We start from the raw sequence: 17,717 nt of genomic DNA on the forward strand, positions 1-17,717 counted from the left end.
GAAGAGGAAGTATGGAGTGTGGAATGAAAAAATGAGAGAGTCATTGGGAAAAAGAAGTGTCCAGGAACAAAGAAGGAGGGAATTGGAACTAAGCATGCATATGTCGTTAGTAAAGGGATAAAAGCCCTTCGCAACGGAAGATTTTAACAAAGACCGTAAAACTCAATGTAATTGGGATGATCTTAAAAATACCAAATACATTGGTAAATTATAGAAACTAATTTCTATAACCTAAATTCTAAACATGCTTCTTAAAAAAAATACAAAGAAGAGGAAATAAATACTAACGGCATTTGACGACTTTGTATCTACTAAAACTCTAAATCGAGGCACCACCACTTGGAGGCCTCCTTATTCTCTAGTTTGAAACTTTGGTTTGTGAGAACAAAAATTGGAGAAGGGAATTCTTAGAGAGCACAAGTTTTCTTCGTAAAATTACAAAATCCCAAGACGCTTCCATCTTTTCTTGTTTCTCATATGATAACTCTAATTGAGAGAATAAGGAAACCCACGTTCCCTATTAATTTAATAAATTAACATTAATATTTAAATAAATAAAATTAATTAATTAAGTTAATAATTTATTAAATCATATCTAGTTAATATTTCATTTAAATCATATTGAAATGAATATCTCTAATTAATATTTCATTTAAATCATATTGAAATGAATATCTAATTGTAACTTAATCAAATCAAACTAAACTACTAATTAATTCTCTAATTATTTAATTTTTAAATTAAATATCTTATGTTGAATTTAATCCAAGTTTGAATCATATTCAAATATAAAAATATAAATTAAATTTAAGTTAGATTCATATTAAAAACAATAGGTTAAAATTTAAAATTAAAACTATACGTTACGAGAGAACTCTATATATGAATATGATTTGAATTTGGATTAAATTAAATATAAAATATTTAATTTAGCAATTAATTAATTGGAGAGTTAATTAATAGTTTAAGAGTCTATCAATAATAGACATTGATATAGCCACTAGTGATAGAAGCCTATCAGTGACTATCATTGATAGAATTTAAAATTTTGTTATAGCTTGTAAATATTTTAACTTATTTTGTTATTTTTAAAAATGTCGCTTAGTTTAATTTGATGTAATTAAATTAAAACAATAGGTTAGGTAAGACATATTCGTTTAAATATAATTTAATTAATTTTTTAACTTAATTAACTATTTAATTTAATTTAATGTTAATTTAATATTATTTTATTAAATTAATAGGAACCTCTGTGGTTTTTCCACGTTTCCATTTCCTCCCAATTTCCCTTTTTTTCATTGATAAGTTAGAAGACAGAAGCGTTTTGGGGAAAACTCTGCGTACTCTATAATTCTCTTAGGAAGAAAATTCTCTCTAAAAATTCTCTTCCAATTTTGATTCCCACAAACAAAGATCTCTAGCTCATAGAATAGGAAGATCTTCAAGTGCTGGTGCCCTAGACGTTTGGCAGATCCAGCGTCGTCGTCAGTGACTTAAGTATCCCTTTTCTCTTATCTATTGAATTTGAAAGCATGTTTTGTCATAAAATTTAGTTTCTATATTTTATCTGTCAATTTAATGGTATTTTTAAATTCATATTAAATTGAGTAATGGTTATATTAATTCTTTCACTACAAAAATTGGTTTACTTGTCGTTAATACAGTGTCAAGTAAACGTATACTTGATGTTTTTAAAAGCGTCAAGTAATCGACTGTCAAGTATAGTCCCATCACTTGACACTAAAATTACCTGTGCCACTAAAACTTTGTTACTGAATAATAAATTTCTTGTAGTGTCTTCTTAGTGAAATTGGCGTTTGAGTCAGCAAAATCAAGCAATGGAGGGACAAATATGGAGTCGCTAACATTGAAGATCTTCACAAATGGGAAATGGCAGGCGTTGATGCAAAACCAGGCGACGGGTGATGCGAATGACGATTGAGATGGAGAGTCGTGGCTGTCGATCAGTGGCTAGTGGAGATGAAGAGTCGTGGGTCGGTGACTAGTGGAGATGGAGATAAGAGAAAACGACTTGGTGGAGAAAATGAGGGAGATAAAATGAAAAGAGAAGGGACGGAATTTTTTAGTAAGTTTATTTTAATAAAATAATTTTCAACAAGTTTATTTTAATAAAATAATTTTTAATAACCTTATTTTTATGGTTGTTTTAATAAATTTATTTAATGAAATGAGGGAAACAAAAAGTATTTTTATATTTTTATACTTGACAAAATAAAAATGTTAACTATACTTGACGTTGTTTTCGCATCAAGTAAATATTAATTATACTTGACGTAAAAAAAATGTCAAGTAAAATCTGTAGTATACTTGACGCTAAACACCGTCAAGTAAATTTTGCATTTTACTTGACGTGAAAATAAACGTCAAGTAAAAGCTAACTTAAAATAATTAAAACTTTCATAAAAAAATTGCTTTCTTCAGACTATACTTGATGTTTTTTTTACGTCAAGTAAAAGTTCGCTATACTTGACGCGAATAAAACGTCAAGTAAAATCTCCCTTATACTTGACGCGAAAAAAATGTCAAGTAAAAGCTAACGTAAAATAGTTCATTTTTTTTTTTGTGAAAACTCTCTTTTTTGAAACTATACTTGACTTTTTTCTTTTAAAATGGTTAATACTTTGACATTTTTTCAATAAAATGTCAAGTATATAAAAGTAGTCAGTGTCAAGTAAACCATTTTTTTGTAGTAGTGATCTGATATAATCATGATTAGTAAGTTAATCTTTCATAGGTTGTTTGTAACCTCAGCTAGGTTAAAATATCGTTTTACCTTCGAACTACATCTTGCTCCTTCAACCACACTGATCCACTATTGAACAATTAGTTTAAGGTCAAACTTATAAACAACATCCCTCTTGAGCCAATGATAGGGTGAAGTCCCTTAATCAAGACTTGAATTCAATCTTTAAGGAAACAACCTATTTACTATCCCTAAATTTCGTCTTGCACCATATATCCCTAGCTATCTACCCGATCTTACCCCTAAAATGGGCCCAATACTATTGAGTTGGCATGACCCATGCAGATAATTTTGTGTGAAAAGAAGTTTATAGTTAGCTCAAGATTAAGATTAAGTTACATAAATAATTGATAATCGAAACAAACAATTTTATACAATCAACGATATTAGAATGTAAAAGTGACTATTTCATAGTTCTAGTCTTATGTAAACTCTTTACATATAATACTCCTACTTTCATGTCTGCACATAAATGTTTCAGGATCACATGGTTTGTACTAACTATAAAGCGAGCTATCCTTATTCATATTCTATAGACCGTTTAGCTTACATAGTCGAACTTGATCCACGTTTATTTCTTTACACAAAGTTCAAATCTACACTAGATAATCTTATGATCTTTGTTTATTGGATCCAACGTTATAATATTCTATTTTCAAAATTTTCAATAACTATAGAATATAAATTCAAACTACAACCTAGTGAGAGAATATAAGAGAATGTAAAACGTGAAGATAAAGGAAGTGGGAGGAAAATGACCGACCTTTTAAGTTCTTTTTGCTTAAGGTAATTTGGATATTTCACCATTTTATTCGTTCTAAGACTCTTTATTTTATCCCAAAATTTAGCAATTTTCTCCATAACTGGCATGATCTTAGTAAAAATGGTTAGTTCTCTTAAACAAAAAAGTGGTTCAGTTGGTAGCAGATTTCACTGAAATTGCTTAACAAATCAACACGTAGCTTGGAATGTATGTCGGTTTCTTCGCCGCTTCCTTAATCGGTGTGGCTTCTGATCGTCAATGGGAATAAACATTCGACCCCACATCTTCGTTTTATCCCATTCTTCAAGAGGTATCAATTTTCTTCTCTTTTTCTCCATTTTCCTCATCGCACATTCACACTTCACATTTTTTCTGCTTCATATTCTGTCGAAACTTTCTTTCTTTCTTTATGTTGCACATCTAATTTGGCCGTTTGGGTTTATTGAAAGTGTGTTTGATTATTGGGAATTGGGTTTTCAGTATGTCATTTAATTGTGATTTCAATTGATTTATATAAGCTTTGCCATTTTCTTTCTTTATGTTGTTGGTTGCTCTGCTTGTTGCAGATGAATTGTTTGATTTTCTTACTCAAAGAAATGAAATTGGGTTTCCTTTCATTCTGAATTTGGATTACTTTGAACAGACTTCTTGACCCTTGAAATTTTCTTTAGGCAAGATGGCTGAGGTATGATATAGTTTAAGTTTCACTCCAATCTTTACTTGAAAGGGACTTTAGCTCTAGCTCCACACCCATTTCACTCCTAAATTTCTTTCACCATTGTCAAAATGTAAAGAATGAGTGATGTTTATTTTGTTTGTGTATGCAACTTCTTAACACAAGGAGGAGTCTCACAGGGTTGTATTGAATTTATACGACCTTAGCTGCGGATTGGCTCGACAGTTCTCCACAGCATTGTTGGGGAAAGCCATTGAAGGCATATGGTAAGTCTTGAGCTTTCTTAAGGTATTATGCTGTTTGGATTATCAGTATCTTTGTTTACATGTATACTTTGGTGAGTTTATCTTATGAATCAAACTTTGTAAGCCTCGTTTATGAGAAGTTTGGGTTGTGATGCCATTATGATACCGTTTTCTTCCATAACTTGAATTGGTGTAGGAAAAGTGAGCACTATTTACCTCTATACTAATATGATAATCTCTTAGTTGACTTAGCAGCAGATGAATTTGCTTTCAATCTATATTCAAAAGTCTGTAATATCACCGATTCTTAAATGATTTTGATCTCTTTTTGATAATTTTCAACTCGAAGTTGACCTAGCATATACCCTCAATCTAGAGGTCAGATGTTCCGATCCTTCCACATCACATTTTGAGTTCTGTTAAACTCAAAATTAATTCTTACCACTAAGAAATTGAGCCTCCCCTTCAAAAGTCATCCATTTGTTAATCATCTTCTGCATTGATAGTTACCTCTTACTTATGCTAGTCCTCTACTTCATAACTCAAATTCACCACAATTTCATTCTTGGATAATCAGAGCTAAATAAGGATTCATATACTGTTCAACACTGATTGAGTCGTCAAAGGATTTTGCCGTAGAAGATCTGTAGTATTTGCCATGGTAGAGTTTGGAATCTCAGTACTAGCCATGGGTATTCAGCAAAGAAAGACCACATAGGATAGATTGAAGTAGAGGATTGAAGAAAAACTAAACTTCAACTGATACCATATTCCAACTTGGGAGAGTAAACAAAACCTGTGTGTGCATTGTATTGCTATATAAATAGCTAAAGAAGAATACAAGTGGCAGTACATTCTTTAAAAATCTTGCCTAAGGAAATTTTCAAGGGTCAATCAAGATGGCTGAGGTATGATTTCCTAGAAGCACGGACACGGACACACTATCCAAACTGAAGTGTCCATGTTTCTTAGGAAAAGTAAACTGAATAACTAAAACAATCACTCAATTCAGAATACTCTAATACTGACTATTTTTTGTTTGCAAAATCTTATATTTTAGAAGAAAAAAAATCACTGAACCTTTCTTCAAACAAATAGGTTAGGTACCATCCATTCAAAAGCAATCGATTGTGAATTATAATGGTACAACGTTGTCTAAGTTTGTTCATAATAATAATCTGTGTTTCTGCTTGAAGTTTGCTAATACCACATACAATGGAGATCTTGGGCTACCATAACATATACTGACTTTGGAGTTGTTGGTTCTTTAATGCATTTCAGGCACACTGGGATTGTAGTGTATGACAATGAATACTATTACGGTGGTGGAATCTATCACAGTCTTTCTGGAAATACACCTTTTGGAACACCAATCCACGTCATTGATTTGGGCATTACTCATGTCCCGAAAGATGTGTTTGAAACTTATTTGACTGAAATCAGCCCGCGTTATACAGCTGAGTCTTACAGCTTGTTGGGTCATAATTGCAACAACTTCAGTAATGAGGTTGCTCAGTTTTTGGTTGGCTCGACCATCCCAGAATATATTCTTCAGCTTCCCAACGAAGTTAGAAGCAGTCCCATGGGCAGACTCATGCGTAAGTCAGGATAGAGATAACAATCGTAGATTCTCTTTAGTCATTATATCTATTCTTTATGCGCGGTAATGTATGTTTGTGTTGTCAGTTCCGATGATTCAGAACCTCGAAACAACATTAAAATCTGGTTCAGTTCCGAAAGTTCCACACATTAGTCATCATCAACCCACAACGACATCAGCTCCGATATCAGCCTTGGATTCTAATGTTGAAGAATCGCCAGACTGTGATGTCGAACTGTCTGGTGGTGATAGTAGCAATGCAACTAAAAGGCAGACTGCCAAGCAAAACGCAACCAAGGATTTGACACATCTGTCAATAGAGCCTGCTGCAGGGGTAGGGCAGCAGAAGTTCCCTGGGAAGACAGTTGATGAAAGTTTGGTCAACGATGCTCATGTCATGTTAGAAGACAGGATCAAAGGTGAATTTACATCGATCATGGCGACTGGGAAATATCGTGCAAGTGAAGCTGCTGCACTTGCAGTCAAGAGAGTGATGAGCAAATATAATAGACATACAAGTACTGCTGCTTCACAGCACTAGAAGGTAACATCCTTCTTCCTCCTATGTGGTTTTCTAGGATAGTTCAAGGATATGAGTAATTAAGAGCTTTGCTTCATGTACAGTTGGGGAATACTATTAAGATAACTGTTCATCTGCTGAGATTAAACATATTAAGTTCATATAATACCAACTTTGTTTCTAGTTTTAAAAATGGAAAACAAAAGTTTTACATGACATGCTCCATCTCAATTATTTCGACTGCACAAAAGTTTGTTTTCGAAATTTTCTAAAATACGAGCTATTTTGCAGATTGGTGTAATATTCATTCTTCATTCACTCAGATTGGAGTTTTTTTCTTGTAGTTTGCTCTCTTTTTATAGGGTCTTTTTTCTTAATATTGGTTTCTTCTTTCATTTTTTTCTTAATGAAAATATTGGTGAATTTTGATATTCATCAAAAGAAGGAAAGAAAAAAAAAAAAGAATACACAAAATCCTCTCGCCCGACATTCACATCAATACTTTCCAAAACTCTAGTTAAGTTTCAAAGCTATAAATAGTGTTTTTGGTTCTTCAACTTTCATATTTGTTTTACTTTAGTGTGAACTTTAACTATTTTAGTTTGCACTTCTATTTTGCTTCTAAGCAATTAAATGATTAATACCATGGTTTTGGAGTAAAATGCCAACTTGAACGATATACAAGTTATATTTTCTGCTTTGTCTCTAGTATTTTTATTTCAAGTATTTGTTTTTTTTAGAAATTAAATGATTATTATTCTTTTAAAATAATCAATGAACAGTGAACCAGAAAACAATGGAAATCAATAAAGTAAAATAAAACTATTTTCAAATAAAGTTCATATTGAGAAAAAAGAATAACATTTCACAAAAATGGAAATAAAGAAAGTTTGGAATTTACATTGGATGCTTTTGATGTATGTCTTATCAAATATTTGGATTATGACTTGTGAGTTCGCATGCAATAGACCAAATGATGCAAAACTCACTTTCTTTCATAATTTTTTTCAATAAAGCCATTTTCCTTTTTTTTTTTTTTTTTTTTTTTTTTTTTTTTTTAAATTTGAAAGAAAAAATAATTATTTATACTAATTTGTGGAATTATTGGTGTCCAAGTTGCTAACTTATCTATTGTTCATGATGCATGTGTTTTCCACATATCAAATCAAAATCTTATTTGCATTTTTCATGATACATCAATTTTATATATTTTGTAACCTTTTTTTAGCCAATGCATGAACCTTTTTTAAAACTCTTAGATTCTGATTTGTTATTTGTGTTTGTCTCAAATTAATTATTTTGAATTCAATTGATTTGGATCATTAGCTATATATGGTTTGTATTTATCATCTTGCAAACGTTTTTTATTCTTTTATGTTCTAGTAGATGAGGTAGAGTTTAAAACACTCTAACTTACAAGAAGGGTTTTATAGAAAAATTAAGGTTTTGTTTAATAATTATTTAATCTCAATCAAAAAATCAAATTATTGTATTTATAAACTTTACTGTATATTTTTCAGATTAGTGTTTTGATTCTTTATCTCACCTATTGGCCTAGAAAAATAATTTTCAAACAAAAAGATATGATGGTTAATTAGTAAGATTTTAAAATTTAATGTCAATTTTTCAAATTTGAAAGATCTTATTACAAATAGAGATAGAAACCAGAAGGTAGAACTTTGCCAATCAAAATTATTTTATTTCTATTCCTCTACATAACTCTCTACTTTGTTATTTTTTTTTTAAAAACATGTTTTAGATTTTCATAAAAGTACTATTTTTGATTTTAAATTCATGCATGGTTTCTTCAGAATTTTACACAATATATAGTTCTTTACCTCAAGAATGAAATGTCAATGTGATTTAGCAATTTTAACAACTTAATAGTTATATTGAATGTCAGTTTCTTTATTATTATTATATGTAAGGAGTGACGTTTGTTGCTTATTAATCAACATGAATCTGATTCAATCACACTTAAATTATAAATTGCATTACATCTTGATTGATCCTTTACTAGACTATCATTAGAAACTATGGAGTATAAGGACTAAATTTCTAAAGTTAAAAAGAATTAATTATGTTACAAAATTAAAAATACAATCATCAAATGTTCATTCGGTAAAGATTCATCTTAATGTTGATATAAGTTCCCAAAATTGAGAAGTTTCCATCTTTAATAAAATGAACTTATAATTAAAAGCCCAAAAATCCTTTTATATGCAAGCATTTAATTATGGGCACAAGAGACAAAAGTAAGGATATGGAAAACTTTGACTTGTGTGACATTGTACATCTTTGGTATTATAAATCAATTAAAGAAGAAAAAATAATAATTCAAATCACAAGAAATCAAATGCCCCATATAATTAATAAATGATCCATGCATATCTCATAATTGGATTTATATTTATCTAGTTAGATATATCAATTTCCTATCATCCATTTACATGTGGTAGGTACCAAATTTCCTTTATTTACAATATTTTAGAAACAAAAATAATAGATCTAGCTACCATCCATATTTAATTTATGCATGTTCATACACACACACACACACATACATGTATATTAATTCATATACATATATATAACCCATACATGCATGTCAAACATACATTTAAAAGACTTTGTCTTGAGCTCAAAGTGTTTTCTGTCTTCATGTGGGGGTGTGTATTTATATATGTGTGTATATATGGTGGTGGGAGAGATATATATCTTCTATATGTATTGTGAAATTATAGGTGCTAAAATGCAATTATAAGGGTATGGGTCCAAAAATAATGATCCATGGAGTGACCCCATTTAGGTGGACAATCATATTCTATATGCTTTTTTTTAAAAAAATAATTATATTGTTCTCTTTCTCATTTCTAACCCTAATCCACCTTTTTAATGGTAAGTATAGATTGTAAAAAGAATAAAAATAAAATTCAGATTAACTTGAACTAAGTTTAGCTTTCATAAACTTGATAATAAAAAATTAGTTCATAAACGCAAAGACTTGATTAAAAAGAGGGTATAGTTTTGATAGATTGTTGAGTTTCAATCTAAGAGATTTAATTTTTTAAGAATTTGATATATGATGAGTTGAATCACTTTTTCTTTATTAAGAGTGAATCCGTTTGTTTATTGGTTTCATGATTTAAACCAAGAACTAAACTAAATCGACTAGTTTGATGAGAAAAAAAAAAGGAAGCATACCCGAAAGAATTAAATTAATGAAATTATTTTGAGGTTTTTTAAAAATATAACAAACTGGAAAAATATTTGCATTGTATAAACTAATTTTAAAAACGAAAAAAGTTCACAAGTCTATAATGAAAAACATAAAAAATGCTTCAATCAACACGTGATTAATGGGTCACACGCGTGTGTGTAATTTTTTTTAAACAATCATGATACTTGATTGTGTATAATATTATACACAATCGTGTAAGTAGTATCAACACCGACCACATGTGCATATGTAATTCTTTTTCTAAACAATTATGATATGCAATCGCGTAGAAAATGATACACAGTCGCGTAATTCAAGATATACGATTAAACGATGATTTTAAAAATGCTCTTGTAAACGATCGTGAGTTCATGATACATGATTAAGTATAGTTCATGAAAAACAATGGTTTTGAAAATAACCTAGTAAACAATCGTGTAGATGATTATACACGATAGTGTAGATAATTATACACGATCATGTAGTATTTGCCATGGTAGAGTTTTGATAGATAATTACATTTTCAAATATGGTTTTGAAAATGACCTAGTAAACGATCGTGTACTTTATCATATACGATCGTGTAGTTCATGATAATCGATGGTTTTGAAAAGCGGTATAGTAAACGATCATGTAGTTCGTTTTTATCCACGACAATTGAAAAAAATAATAATACAAGATTAATGATTGATAATAAAAAACAAAGATAATAATAATAGAAGTATAATGAAAAGGACCGTAGAACAATAGTCAAAATTTTAAAAAAATATATAAAAATAAATTACTGAGGAAGAAGAAGAGAATGAAGAAATGATAGAATTCAAAATAAAAATCTGAAATATTTAATAAATTGATGAGTTTGATGAATTTTTTAATTTTTTATATTTATGAAAATGAGTTAAATTTTTATTTGGTTTGGTTTATTACTCCTTTGATTTGATTTGATTTTAATATATATATATATATTTTGAAGAAACAAAACAAATGGGTTTGGAACTAATAATTTAAATGTGGATTGAATTTAGTATAAAAAAAGAGTAAAGGAAAGTAATAAATTAGTTTGGTTGGATTTGATTCTTTTTGGCTTTTGGAAATAGAGTTGCACCCCTAATTTACATACCTTAAAATTTTGTTAAAAGCATTCCTCATATTGCAATCGTTTCTTTTTGACTCTTTTGTTTGTTTGCTTTATGTCGTGTGACAAAGTGAAAAGAAAGAAAAAGATGATGATGATTATTTGGCTAAGTGCCGAAAGGAAAGCAATCTACTTTTTTTGGCCACTTTTTCATATTGGCATCTTATATAGGTTTTGTTATTTTGTTCCCCACTCCCATTTTTTGCTTCTTTCCTACTTCACATCTCCAACAAATTCGTGAATATTATTATTCCTTTATTCAAAAAAATATATAGTAACTTTTTTAATTCAAAGATCGTAGAATCATATCGTCCGCTTTAATAATGGTAATTCCTGCATTTGTTCGGTTAAATTATGGAGGATGGAGAAGTTTGTTGACGAAGGGCTTTGTCAAAATATGTAAGAAGTATGGCTTGAACTAGGGGGTTGGATACTGTTTTACTACTTAAATCATATATATAAAAGTGGTTTAAATTTCATAAAATTTCATTAATTAGTTTCAAGTCTCAAACTGTCAAGTTGATGTTGCCAATTAATCAATAATTACAGAATATACTTAACAAGCAAAATTACAACCACACTAATAATTTTAACTATCAAATCAAAGCTTATGTCTATGGGCCTATACATTTGGTGGAATTTCCTTTTCCAAAATATATAGAAATTATTTAAGCAGAAAATTAGACTAAAATATAAATCAAATAAATCTTTCAATAAAATTGGGACCTAAAATGAGTGTGTGATGGTACCACCCAAAATGAACTTCCACTATACCATAGTTGTTTTGAAACGTTGAAGAATGATATTGTAATCGACCTCTTGTCATTTCTTATTGAAAGTTGAACACTGACGCTGCTTGTTGCTCTACCTCTAATTCAGATAATCTGGGTTGGGTGCTTCAGGTCTACATGGGGGTGTGCTCATATTATTGCCTTCAAATTCATTTCTTATTCTATGAATGTAAAGATTCTTGAAGCAATGGCAATCTGTTATGGAATTGAATTTTACTAAAATATTTGGACCGATATAGTAAAATTCAGAATTTAAATAAACTCTACTAATTGTGTGTATGTGAGGAGAGAAACGATCGCTGTTCATTTTTTACTTTTTTTTATTTTGTAATTTTCAGAATTTTGGGAGTTGATTGGTAGGGAAAGAGAAGAAACTCACACCATAATATGTAAAAGGTGGAGGGGATTTTTGATACAAAAAAGAGAGAAAAGATTTCTTTTCACAGTTCATAAGGCTGAAGGAGAAGAGTTTGAAAATGAGATCATAATTTGTCAATCTAAATAACGACTTTTTCCCGCTCTTTTCTCTCTTTTTTTTTTTTGTTTTTATTTTTATCAATTGTTTGATCTCACAGTTTCTTATTGATTTTTGACTTTTCCATTCAAAGATTGCATATTTGCTTGCCCCTTTATCGCGCTTGTTTGCCTGCTCAAACAGGGAAGAAATGATCACAGAGAAAAAAAGAAAAAAATGCAAAAACCCCAAAAAGAAGGCACAAAATTAGTGAATCTAATAAGCTTTGATGGGATTGCGAACAATTTGTGGAGCGTTAATCAAAGGCATGACCCACCAACAAGGCCCCATTGCTTTGGACAATTGCAATCTATTGATTTGCAAAAATGCACTCCACCTGTTTGACGAAAATGGCCAAAGAACTTCTTCACCTTTCCTCAACTGGGTCTCTTCCTCTGTCTCTGTCTCTTTACACTCTCTGTTTCCTGAACCCCACCATCGTTTTTTTTCCCCTACTGACCTTCCACTTTGATCTCCCTCGGTTCATTTCCTCCAAATGGACCGAAGCGACATGCTGCAGCTCCAGCAACATGTGTCTCTCGCCAAGTCTGTGCGCCACCGCTGCAACGAATGGTTTGTTTGTTTGTTTTTTTGTTTGTTATCTTTGATCATCTTTTTGGCTAGCTCTTGAGTGCATCTTAGTTTAGCTTTTGTGCATTTGTGTGTACTTGCTAACTTTGGTTGTTGGTTATATCTTAATACATAGTTGTAATGCTGCCATTTTGTACTCTCTGCCGTTCTAGCCCTTCTGGGTCTCTGAAATTTTGTTATTGGGGGTGCTTATTATTTGGTCTAGATTGCTTTTTGTTCTGATTATCCCTTGAATTTTGAGCTTGGTGTAGTTCTTTTGGATTGGAGTCCTTATCTGAAGTTTTTTTTTATGGCCTTGTATATTCTCTCACTTCTCTCAATGAAAGCATGGTTTCATATCAAAATAAATTGAACGTTCTGATTAGTCAACATGTGCTGATCTTCGCTTAAGTTGGAGCTTTTTCTTGGAAGCAAGTTCTGTCCGGTTTAGGATTTGTTTACGGTTCATCAATTGATGCCTCATCTGGCTCTGGCTTCTGAGTGTTTCGAGATGATCTATACGCAGCTTTGATTGACTGTCATCTCAAGCCTTAATTTATTGGTTAAATGTTTACTTTATTGAAATTATTGATTATTTTAACCACAAAATGTTCTGTACCTTTTGTTTTCTGTGCTGTATGCTAAATATTAGTGGAATCTGTACAGGTGCAATTTGATGATGAGTATCAATTCTCTCAGCAAATGTAAGCATTTCTTCTTTTTAATAATTGACTATTGGTTTGTGTAGGATTTTTCGTGATGTTCCTAGCGATATTACAATAGAAGTGGCTGGAGTGACATTCTCCTTACATAAGGTGACATCAAGGACGTGAATTATTTAGTTTCTAACTGTTTTTTTCTGATTAATACCTCCACAATGCGTTTGATCCTTCAAAAATTCATTGCAGATTAAACTTGTAGAGACAAAGCATTAATGTATTATTGTATACAGAGAAAAATCCATTAGAGTTGATAAACTATTTTCATGAACATGTGTTCTGCCTTTACTAGGTCAAATCAATAGTTACTAACGAATGTCTGGTTGAACTCAACTACTAAATGCAGTTCCCTCTTGTGTCCCGAAGTGGACGGATTCGAAGGTTAGTTGCAGAACATAGAGATTCTGACATCTCAAAGGTGGAGCTTCTCAATCTACCAGGAGGTGCTGAATCTTTTGAGCTGGCAGCAAAATTTTGTTATGGGATCAACTTTGAAATTACTCCAGGAAATGTTGCTCAGCTATGTTGTGTATCCGATTATCTTGAAATGGCTGAAGAGTTCTCAAAGGATAATCTTGGTTCGCGAGCTGAAGAATATCTTGAGAGCATTGTCTCCAAGAACCTTGAAATGTGTGTTGAAGTGTTGCAGCAATGTGAGAATTTACTCCCTCTGGCCGATGAGCTGAAAGTAGTTAGCCGCTGCATTGATGCAATAGCATCAAAGGCTTGTTCGGAGCAAATTGCTTCAAGCTTCTCACGCCTGGAGTATAGCAGTTCGGGGAGACTTCATATGAGCAAGCAGGCCAAGTGTGATAGTGACTGGTGGATTGAAGATATCTCTGTTCTTCGTGTCGACTTGTATGAAAGAGTCATTACTGCCATGAAATGTCGAGGGGTTCGTCCTGAGAGCATAGGTGCATCCTTGGTGAATTATGCTCAAAGGGAGTTGACAAAGAAATCCAGCTTATGGAACCCATCTGGCCAGACAAAAGTTGATTTTGTTACGGGTTCAAATGGGCAAGAACAAATTGTTGTTGAGACAATAGTCAGCCTTCTGCCAGTTGAAAAATTGGCTGTTCCAATCAATTTCCTTTTCGGGCTTCTGAGGAGTGCTGTGATGCTTGATTGCTCTGTTGGTTGCCGACTCGACCTTGAGAGAAGGATAGGATCCCAGTTGGATATTGCTACTCTTGATGACCTTCTGATTCCATCCTTCAAACATTCAGCTGATACTTTATTTGATGTTGACACAGTTCACAGGATTTTGGTAAACTTCTCTCAACAAGATGATAGCGAGGAAGATATGGACGATGCCTCTGTTTTTGAATCGGATAGTCCTCGTTCACCATCTCAAAGTGCATTGTTTAAAGTATCCAAACTACTGGACAACTACCTTGCTGAAATTGCCCCTGATGCAAACCTCAAACTTTCAAAGTTCGTGGTCATTGCAGATTCCTTACCTTCACATGCACGAACCATCCACGATGGATTATATCGAGCCATTGATATCTATCTTAAAGTACGTATGTGCATCTTTTTTCCTGATCGTGTTCTCTTTTCCTGCAGACCAAGTTTGAAGTGAGTGATAACTCTTGGAAATGAAAACACTTGAAGCCAAAATGCTTCCTCCCTAAGTTAGAGTATCACTTGAGTTGATTGGACCAACTATTTAACTGTTGCAGGTGACTCATGTGTATATAAGTGTATACACCATAACTTGGTCTAGTTAACTAGGTTTGAAGAATATTGCTGTTTGGCTCTAGTCCGGCCCCCAAGGACGGCCCTGTTGAATCTTTGGGTGAGCTTAATAAGAAAAACTCTTGATGTTGTCAAATTTTGGGCTTGAAGCCAACACAGACTTTAGGGAGAAAAAAGAATTATCATTCAATAGCTGTTGGGGAGAGTGAGTCTTATAGTTTAGTTCGTGACCCTTAGAGTCGACTAAGGAGATCTTGGTGACCGTTTAAACAGTTCAAGAAGGAGATTATAGTTGAACATTTTAAATTGGTTGTTCTTCAATTCTTCTTGGTTTCATTATCTCACATGCTGCACAAAGTTCTATAATTGTGTGTCCTTTAATGTCTTCATTGTAATTGAATGGTTTATTTTTGGTTTACTACAGGCTCATCAAGGTCTACCAGATATCGACAAGAAGAAGCTTTGCAAACTAATAGATTTTCAGAAGCTCTCACCGGAGGCCGGTGCTCATGCGGCTCAAAATGAGCGCCTTCCTCTCCAATGCATGGTTCAAGTTCTTTATTTTGAGCAACTAAGGCTACGTAATGCATTGTCGAATTCTTGCGGTGATGAAGACTACAAACCTTTGCACCAATCATGGCGGATTAGCAGTGGTGCATTAAGTGCAGCAATGTCTCCGCGCGACAATTATGCATCACTAAGACGAGAAAATCGCGAATTAAAACTTGAACTGACTCGACTACGGATGAGACTGAATGATCTCGAAAAGGAACATGTTTGTATGAGGCGGGATATGCAAAAGTCCAGTTCTCGTAAATTCATGAATTCTTTCTCAAGGAAATTTAGTAAAATGAGTATCTTTGGGCATAGTTCTTCGAGGGGTTCGAGTTCGCCGTCAAAACATTCTCAACGGACAGATTCAAAAGTGATTGAAAGAACATGTACAAGTGCAGAATAGTTCCAATTTACAACACTCAACGCAATGCAGAGTCTCTTTTCTTTGTTAAGTATAATGCAAGTTCTTTTTTTTTTTTTTTAATCTACTTGTAATTTGTAAATGATCAGTATTACCAAGAACTCTTCTTTGTCGATGATGTTTTTGGTAACTAAATCTCAATAGTATTGAATTTTACCGACCAACTTGTTCTCAAATGTTCAAAATACCATTGTGTAGAATGTTTCTTATTGGTATAAATTACTATGTTTGAAAAACTCATTACTACGATCCTATCACACTATTTCACAGTTTGATTAACATTTCGAAATATTAACTCAATAATCCATAAAAGAACAATTTCATCATCATAAACTCAAGATGATTTTATTTGCTTCACATTTTCCTGCAGCTTCTTGTCTTCTTCGAAACAGTTTCATCATCATTTTTAATCTAATCTCAATCTTCTAGCTGATAAAATTAAAAAGAAGTTAAAAATTTGTTTTGGTCCATATACCTTTGTCTTTATGCTTTCTATAGTCCAAATTTAAAATAGTTTTTTCGACGGTTTAATTTTGAAAAATAAGTCATTTTTATAAAAAAAAAAAATAGAGCATTTGACATTGACAACAATTTAAAATACTTTTTGATAAAAAATGACCTCTTAAAAGATATTTCTCTAGTCAATTCATGCAAACAATTAGGTCTATTTACTTTCAAATAAGTATTAAATTCAATAATTCAAAATTTATTTCTATTGAAATTGGTTAAATAATAATATATTTTCATGCCAGAAAAAAAACGTATGAATATTTAAAGGAAATATTAATAACGACCTTTTCTTTTCCCTTCTTTGAAAGTAAAAATCAACAATAAACTAACTAGAGACCATTCTTAATTTCGATGGGACAAATGAAAATAATTAAAAGCGAACAAAATCCACAATACACAAACCTATAAAGCACATACATGGATACAAATAAGAGATACATAGGATACTTTGATACATCAATTTTTTTTAAATATATGTTTGACGTACATTTTTTAATAAAAATATTCTAGGATATAGATGATTTTTTTTTTAAAATTAATTAAGTGAAGTCGGTTTATTAAGAGTAATTTGTGATAGAGGTTAATTGATATAATTTGAAAGTCTAGGAAGATAATGTGTGATTTTGTGAACTTTGGGTTAAGTAGTTAAACATGTGTATATAGGTTAAAATCTTATTTGTACCATGTTTTATTCTAGTCCTAAACTTTTAAAAGCATCTATTTTGGTCCCCAAACTTTTGAAAAAAATACTTACTTTGATCCTTGCGACTACAATTTTGTTAAGATGATGTTGTTGGGATTGATGTCCTAAATCTCGTGGTCTCGTAGTTTGTTATTGTATTTTATAAGTATTTTATTTATCTAATAAAATAAAGTGTTTAATTTTATTTGACATTTAGTTGCATTAATTAATGCACAAACAAATAAACAAACATCCAAAGTTATTTTCTATAACCTAAACATGTATGTGGAGACATGCAGTGGATCATGTTTGAGTGATAGCCTAAATGGTCTAT

General features: G+C 31.7%; 2 protein-coding genes across 6 annotated transcripts; both read left to right on the forward strand.

The window, feature by feature from the left end:
• The first annotated feature begins 3,532 nt into the window (after positions 1-3,532).
• LOC101211997 (desumoylating isopeptidase 1) lies at positions 3,533-6,784 on the forward strand. Of its 4 annotated transcripts, XM_031883628.1 has the most exons (6): positions 3,533-3,550; positions 3,682-3,837; positions 4,094-4,212; positions 4,369-4,469; positions 5,730-6,046; positions 6,135-6,784. In XM_031883628.1, exons 3-6 carry the CDS (start codon positions 4,204-4,206, stop codon positions 6,587-6,589), a joined length of 882 nt encoding a protein of 293 aa, XP_031739488.1. In that variant the 5' UTR covers positions 3,533-3,550; positions 3,682-3,837; positions 4,094-4,203; the 3' UTR covers positions 6,590-6,784. The 4 variants fall into 4 exon arrangements, with proteins under 4 accessions (XP_031739488.1, XP_004144380.1, XP_031739487.1 ...); XM_004144332.3 differs by lacking the exon at positions 3,533-3,550 and having other exon boundaries at positions 3,606-3,837; positions 4,171-4,212; XM_031883627.1 differs by lacking the exon at positions 3,533-3,550 and having other exon boundaries at positions 3,607-3,837.
• Positions 6,785-11,891: 5,107 nt separating this feature from the next.
• Positions 11,892-16,356, forward strand: LOC101212398 (BTB/POZ domain-containing protein At5g48800). Of its 2 annotated transcripts, none has more exons than XM_004144334.3 (4): positions 11,892-12,801; positions 13,547-13,613; positions 13,864-15,036; positions 15,640-16,356. In XM_004144334.3, the coding sequence occupies exons 1-4, from the start codon at positions 12,725-12,727 to the stop codon at positions 16,171-16,173; spliced, it is 1,851 nt and encodes a 616-aa protein (XP_004144382.2). In that variant the 5' UTR covers positions 11,892-12,724; the 3' UTR covers positions 16,174-16,356. The 2 variants fall into 2 exon arrangements, with proteins under 2 accessions (XP_004144382.2, XP_031738867.1); XM_031883007.1 differs by lacking the exon at positions 13,547-13,613 and adding an exon at positions 13,465-13,502 and having other exon boundaries at positions 11,903-12,801.
• The last annotated feature ends 1,361 nt before the right edge of the window (positions 16,357-17,717 follow it).

This window comes from Cucumis sativus, chromosome 3 (genome assembly GCF_000004075.3).
Source record: "Cucumis sativus cultivar 9930 chromosome 3, Cucumber_9930_V3, whole genome shotgun sequence".
NCBI lineage: Eukaryota > Viridiplantae > Streptophyta > Magnoliopsida > Cucurbitales > Cucurbitaceae > Cucumis > Cucumis sativus.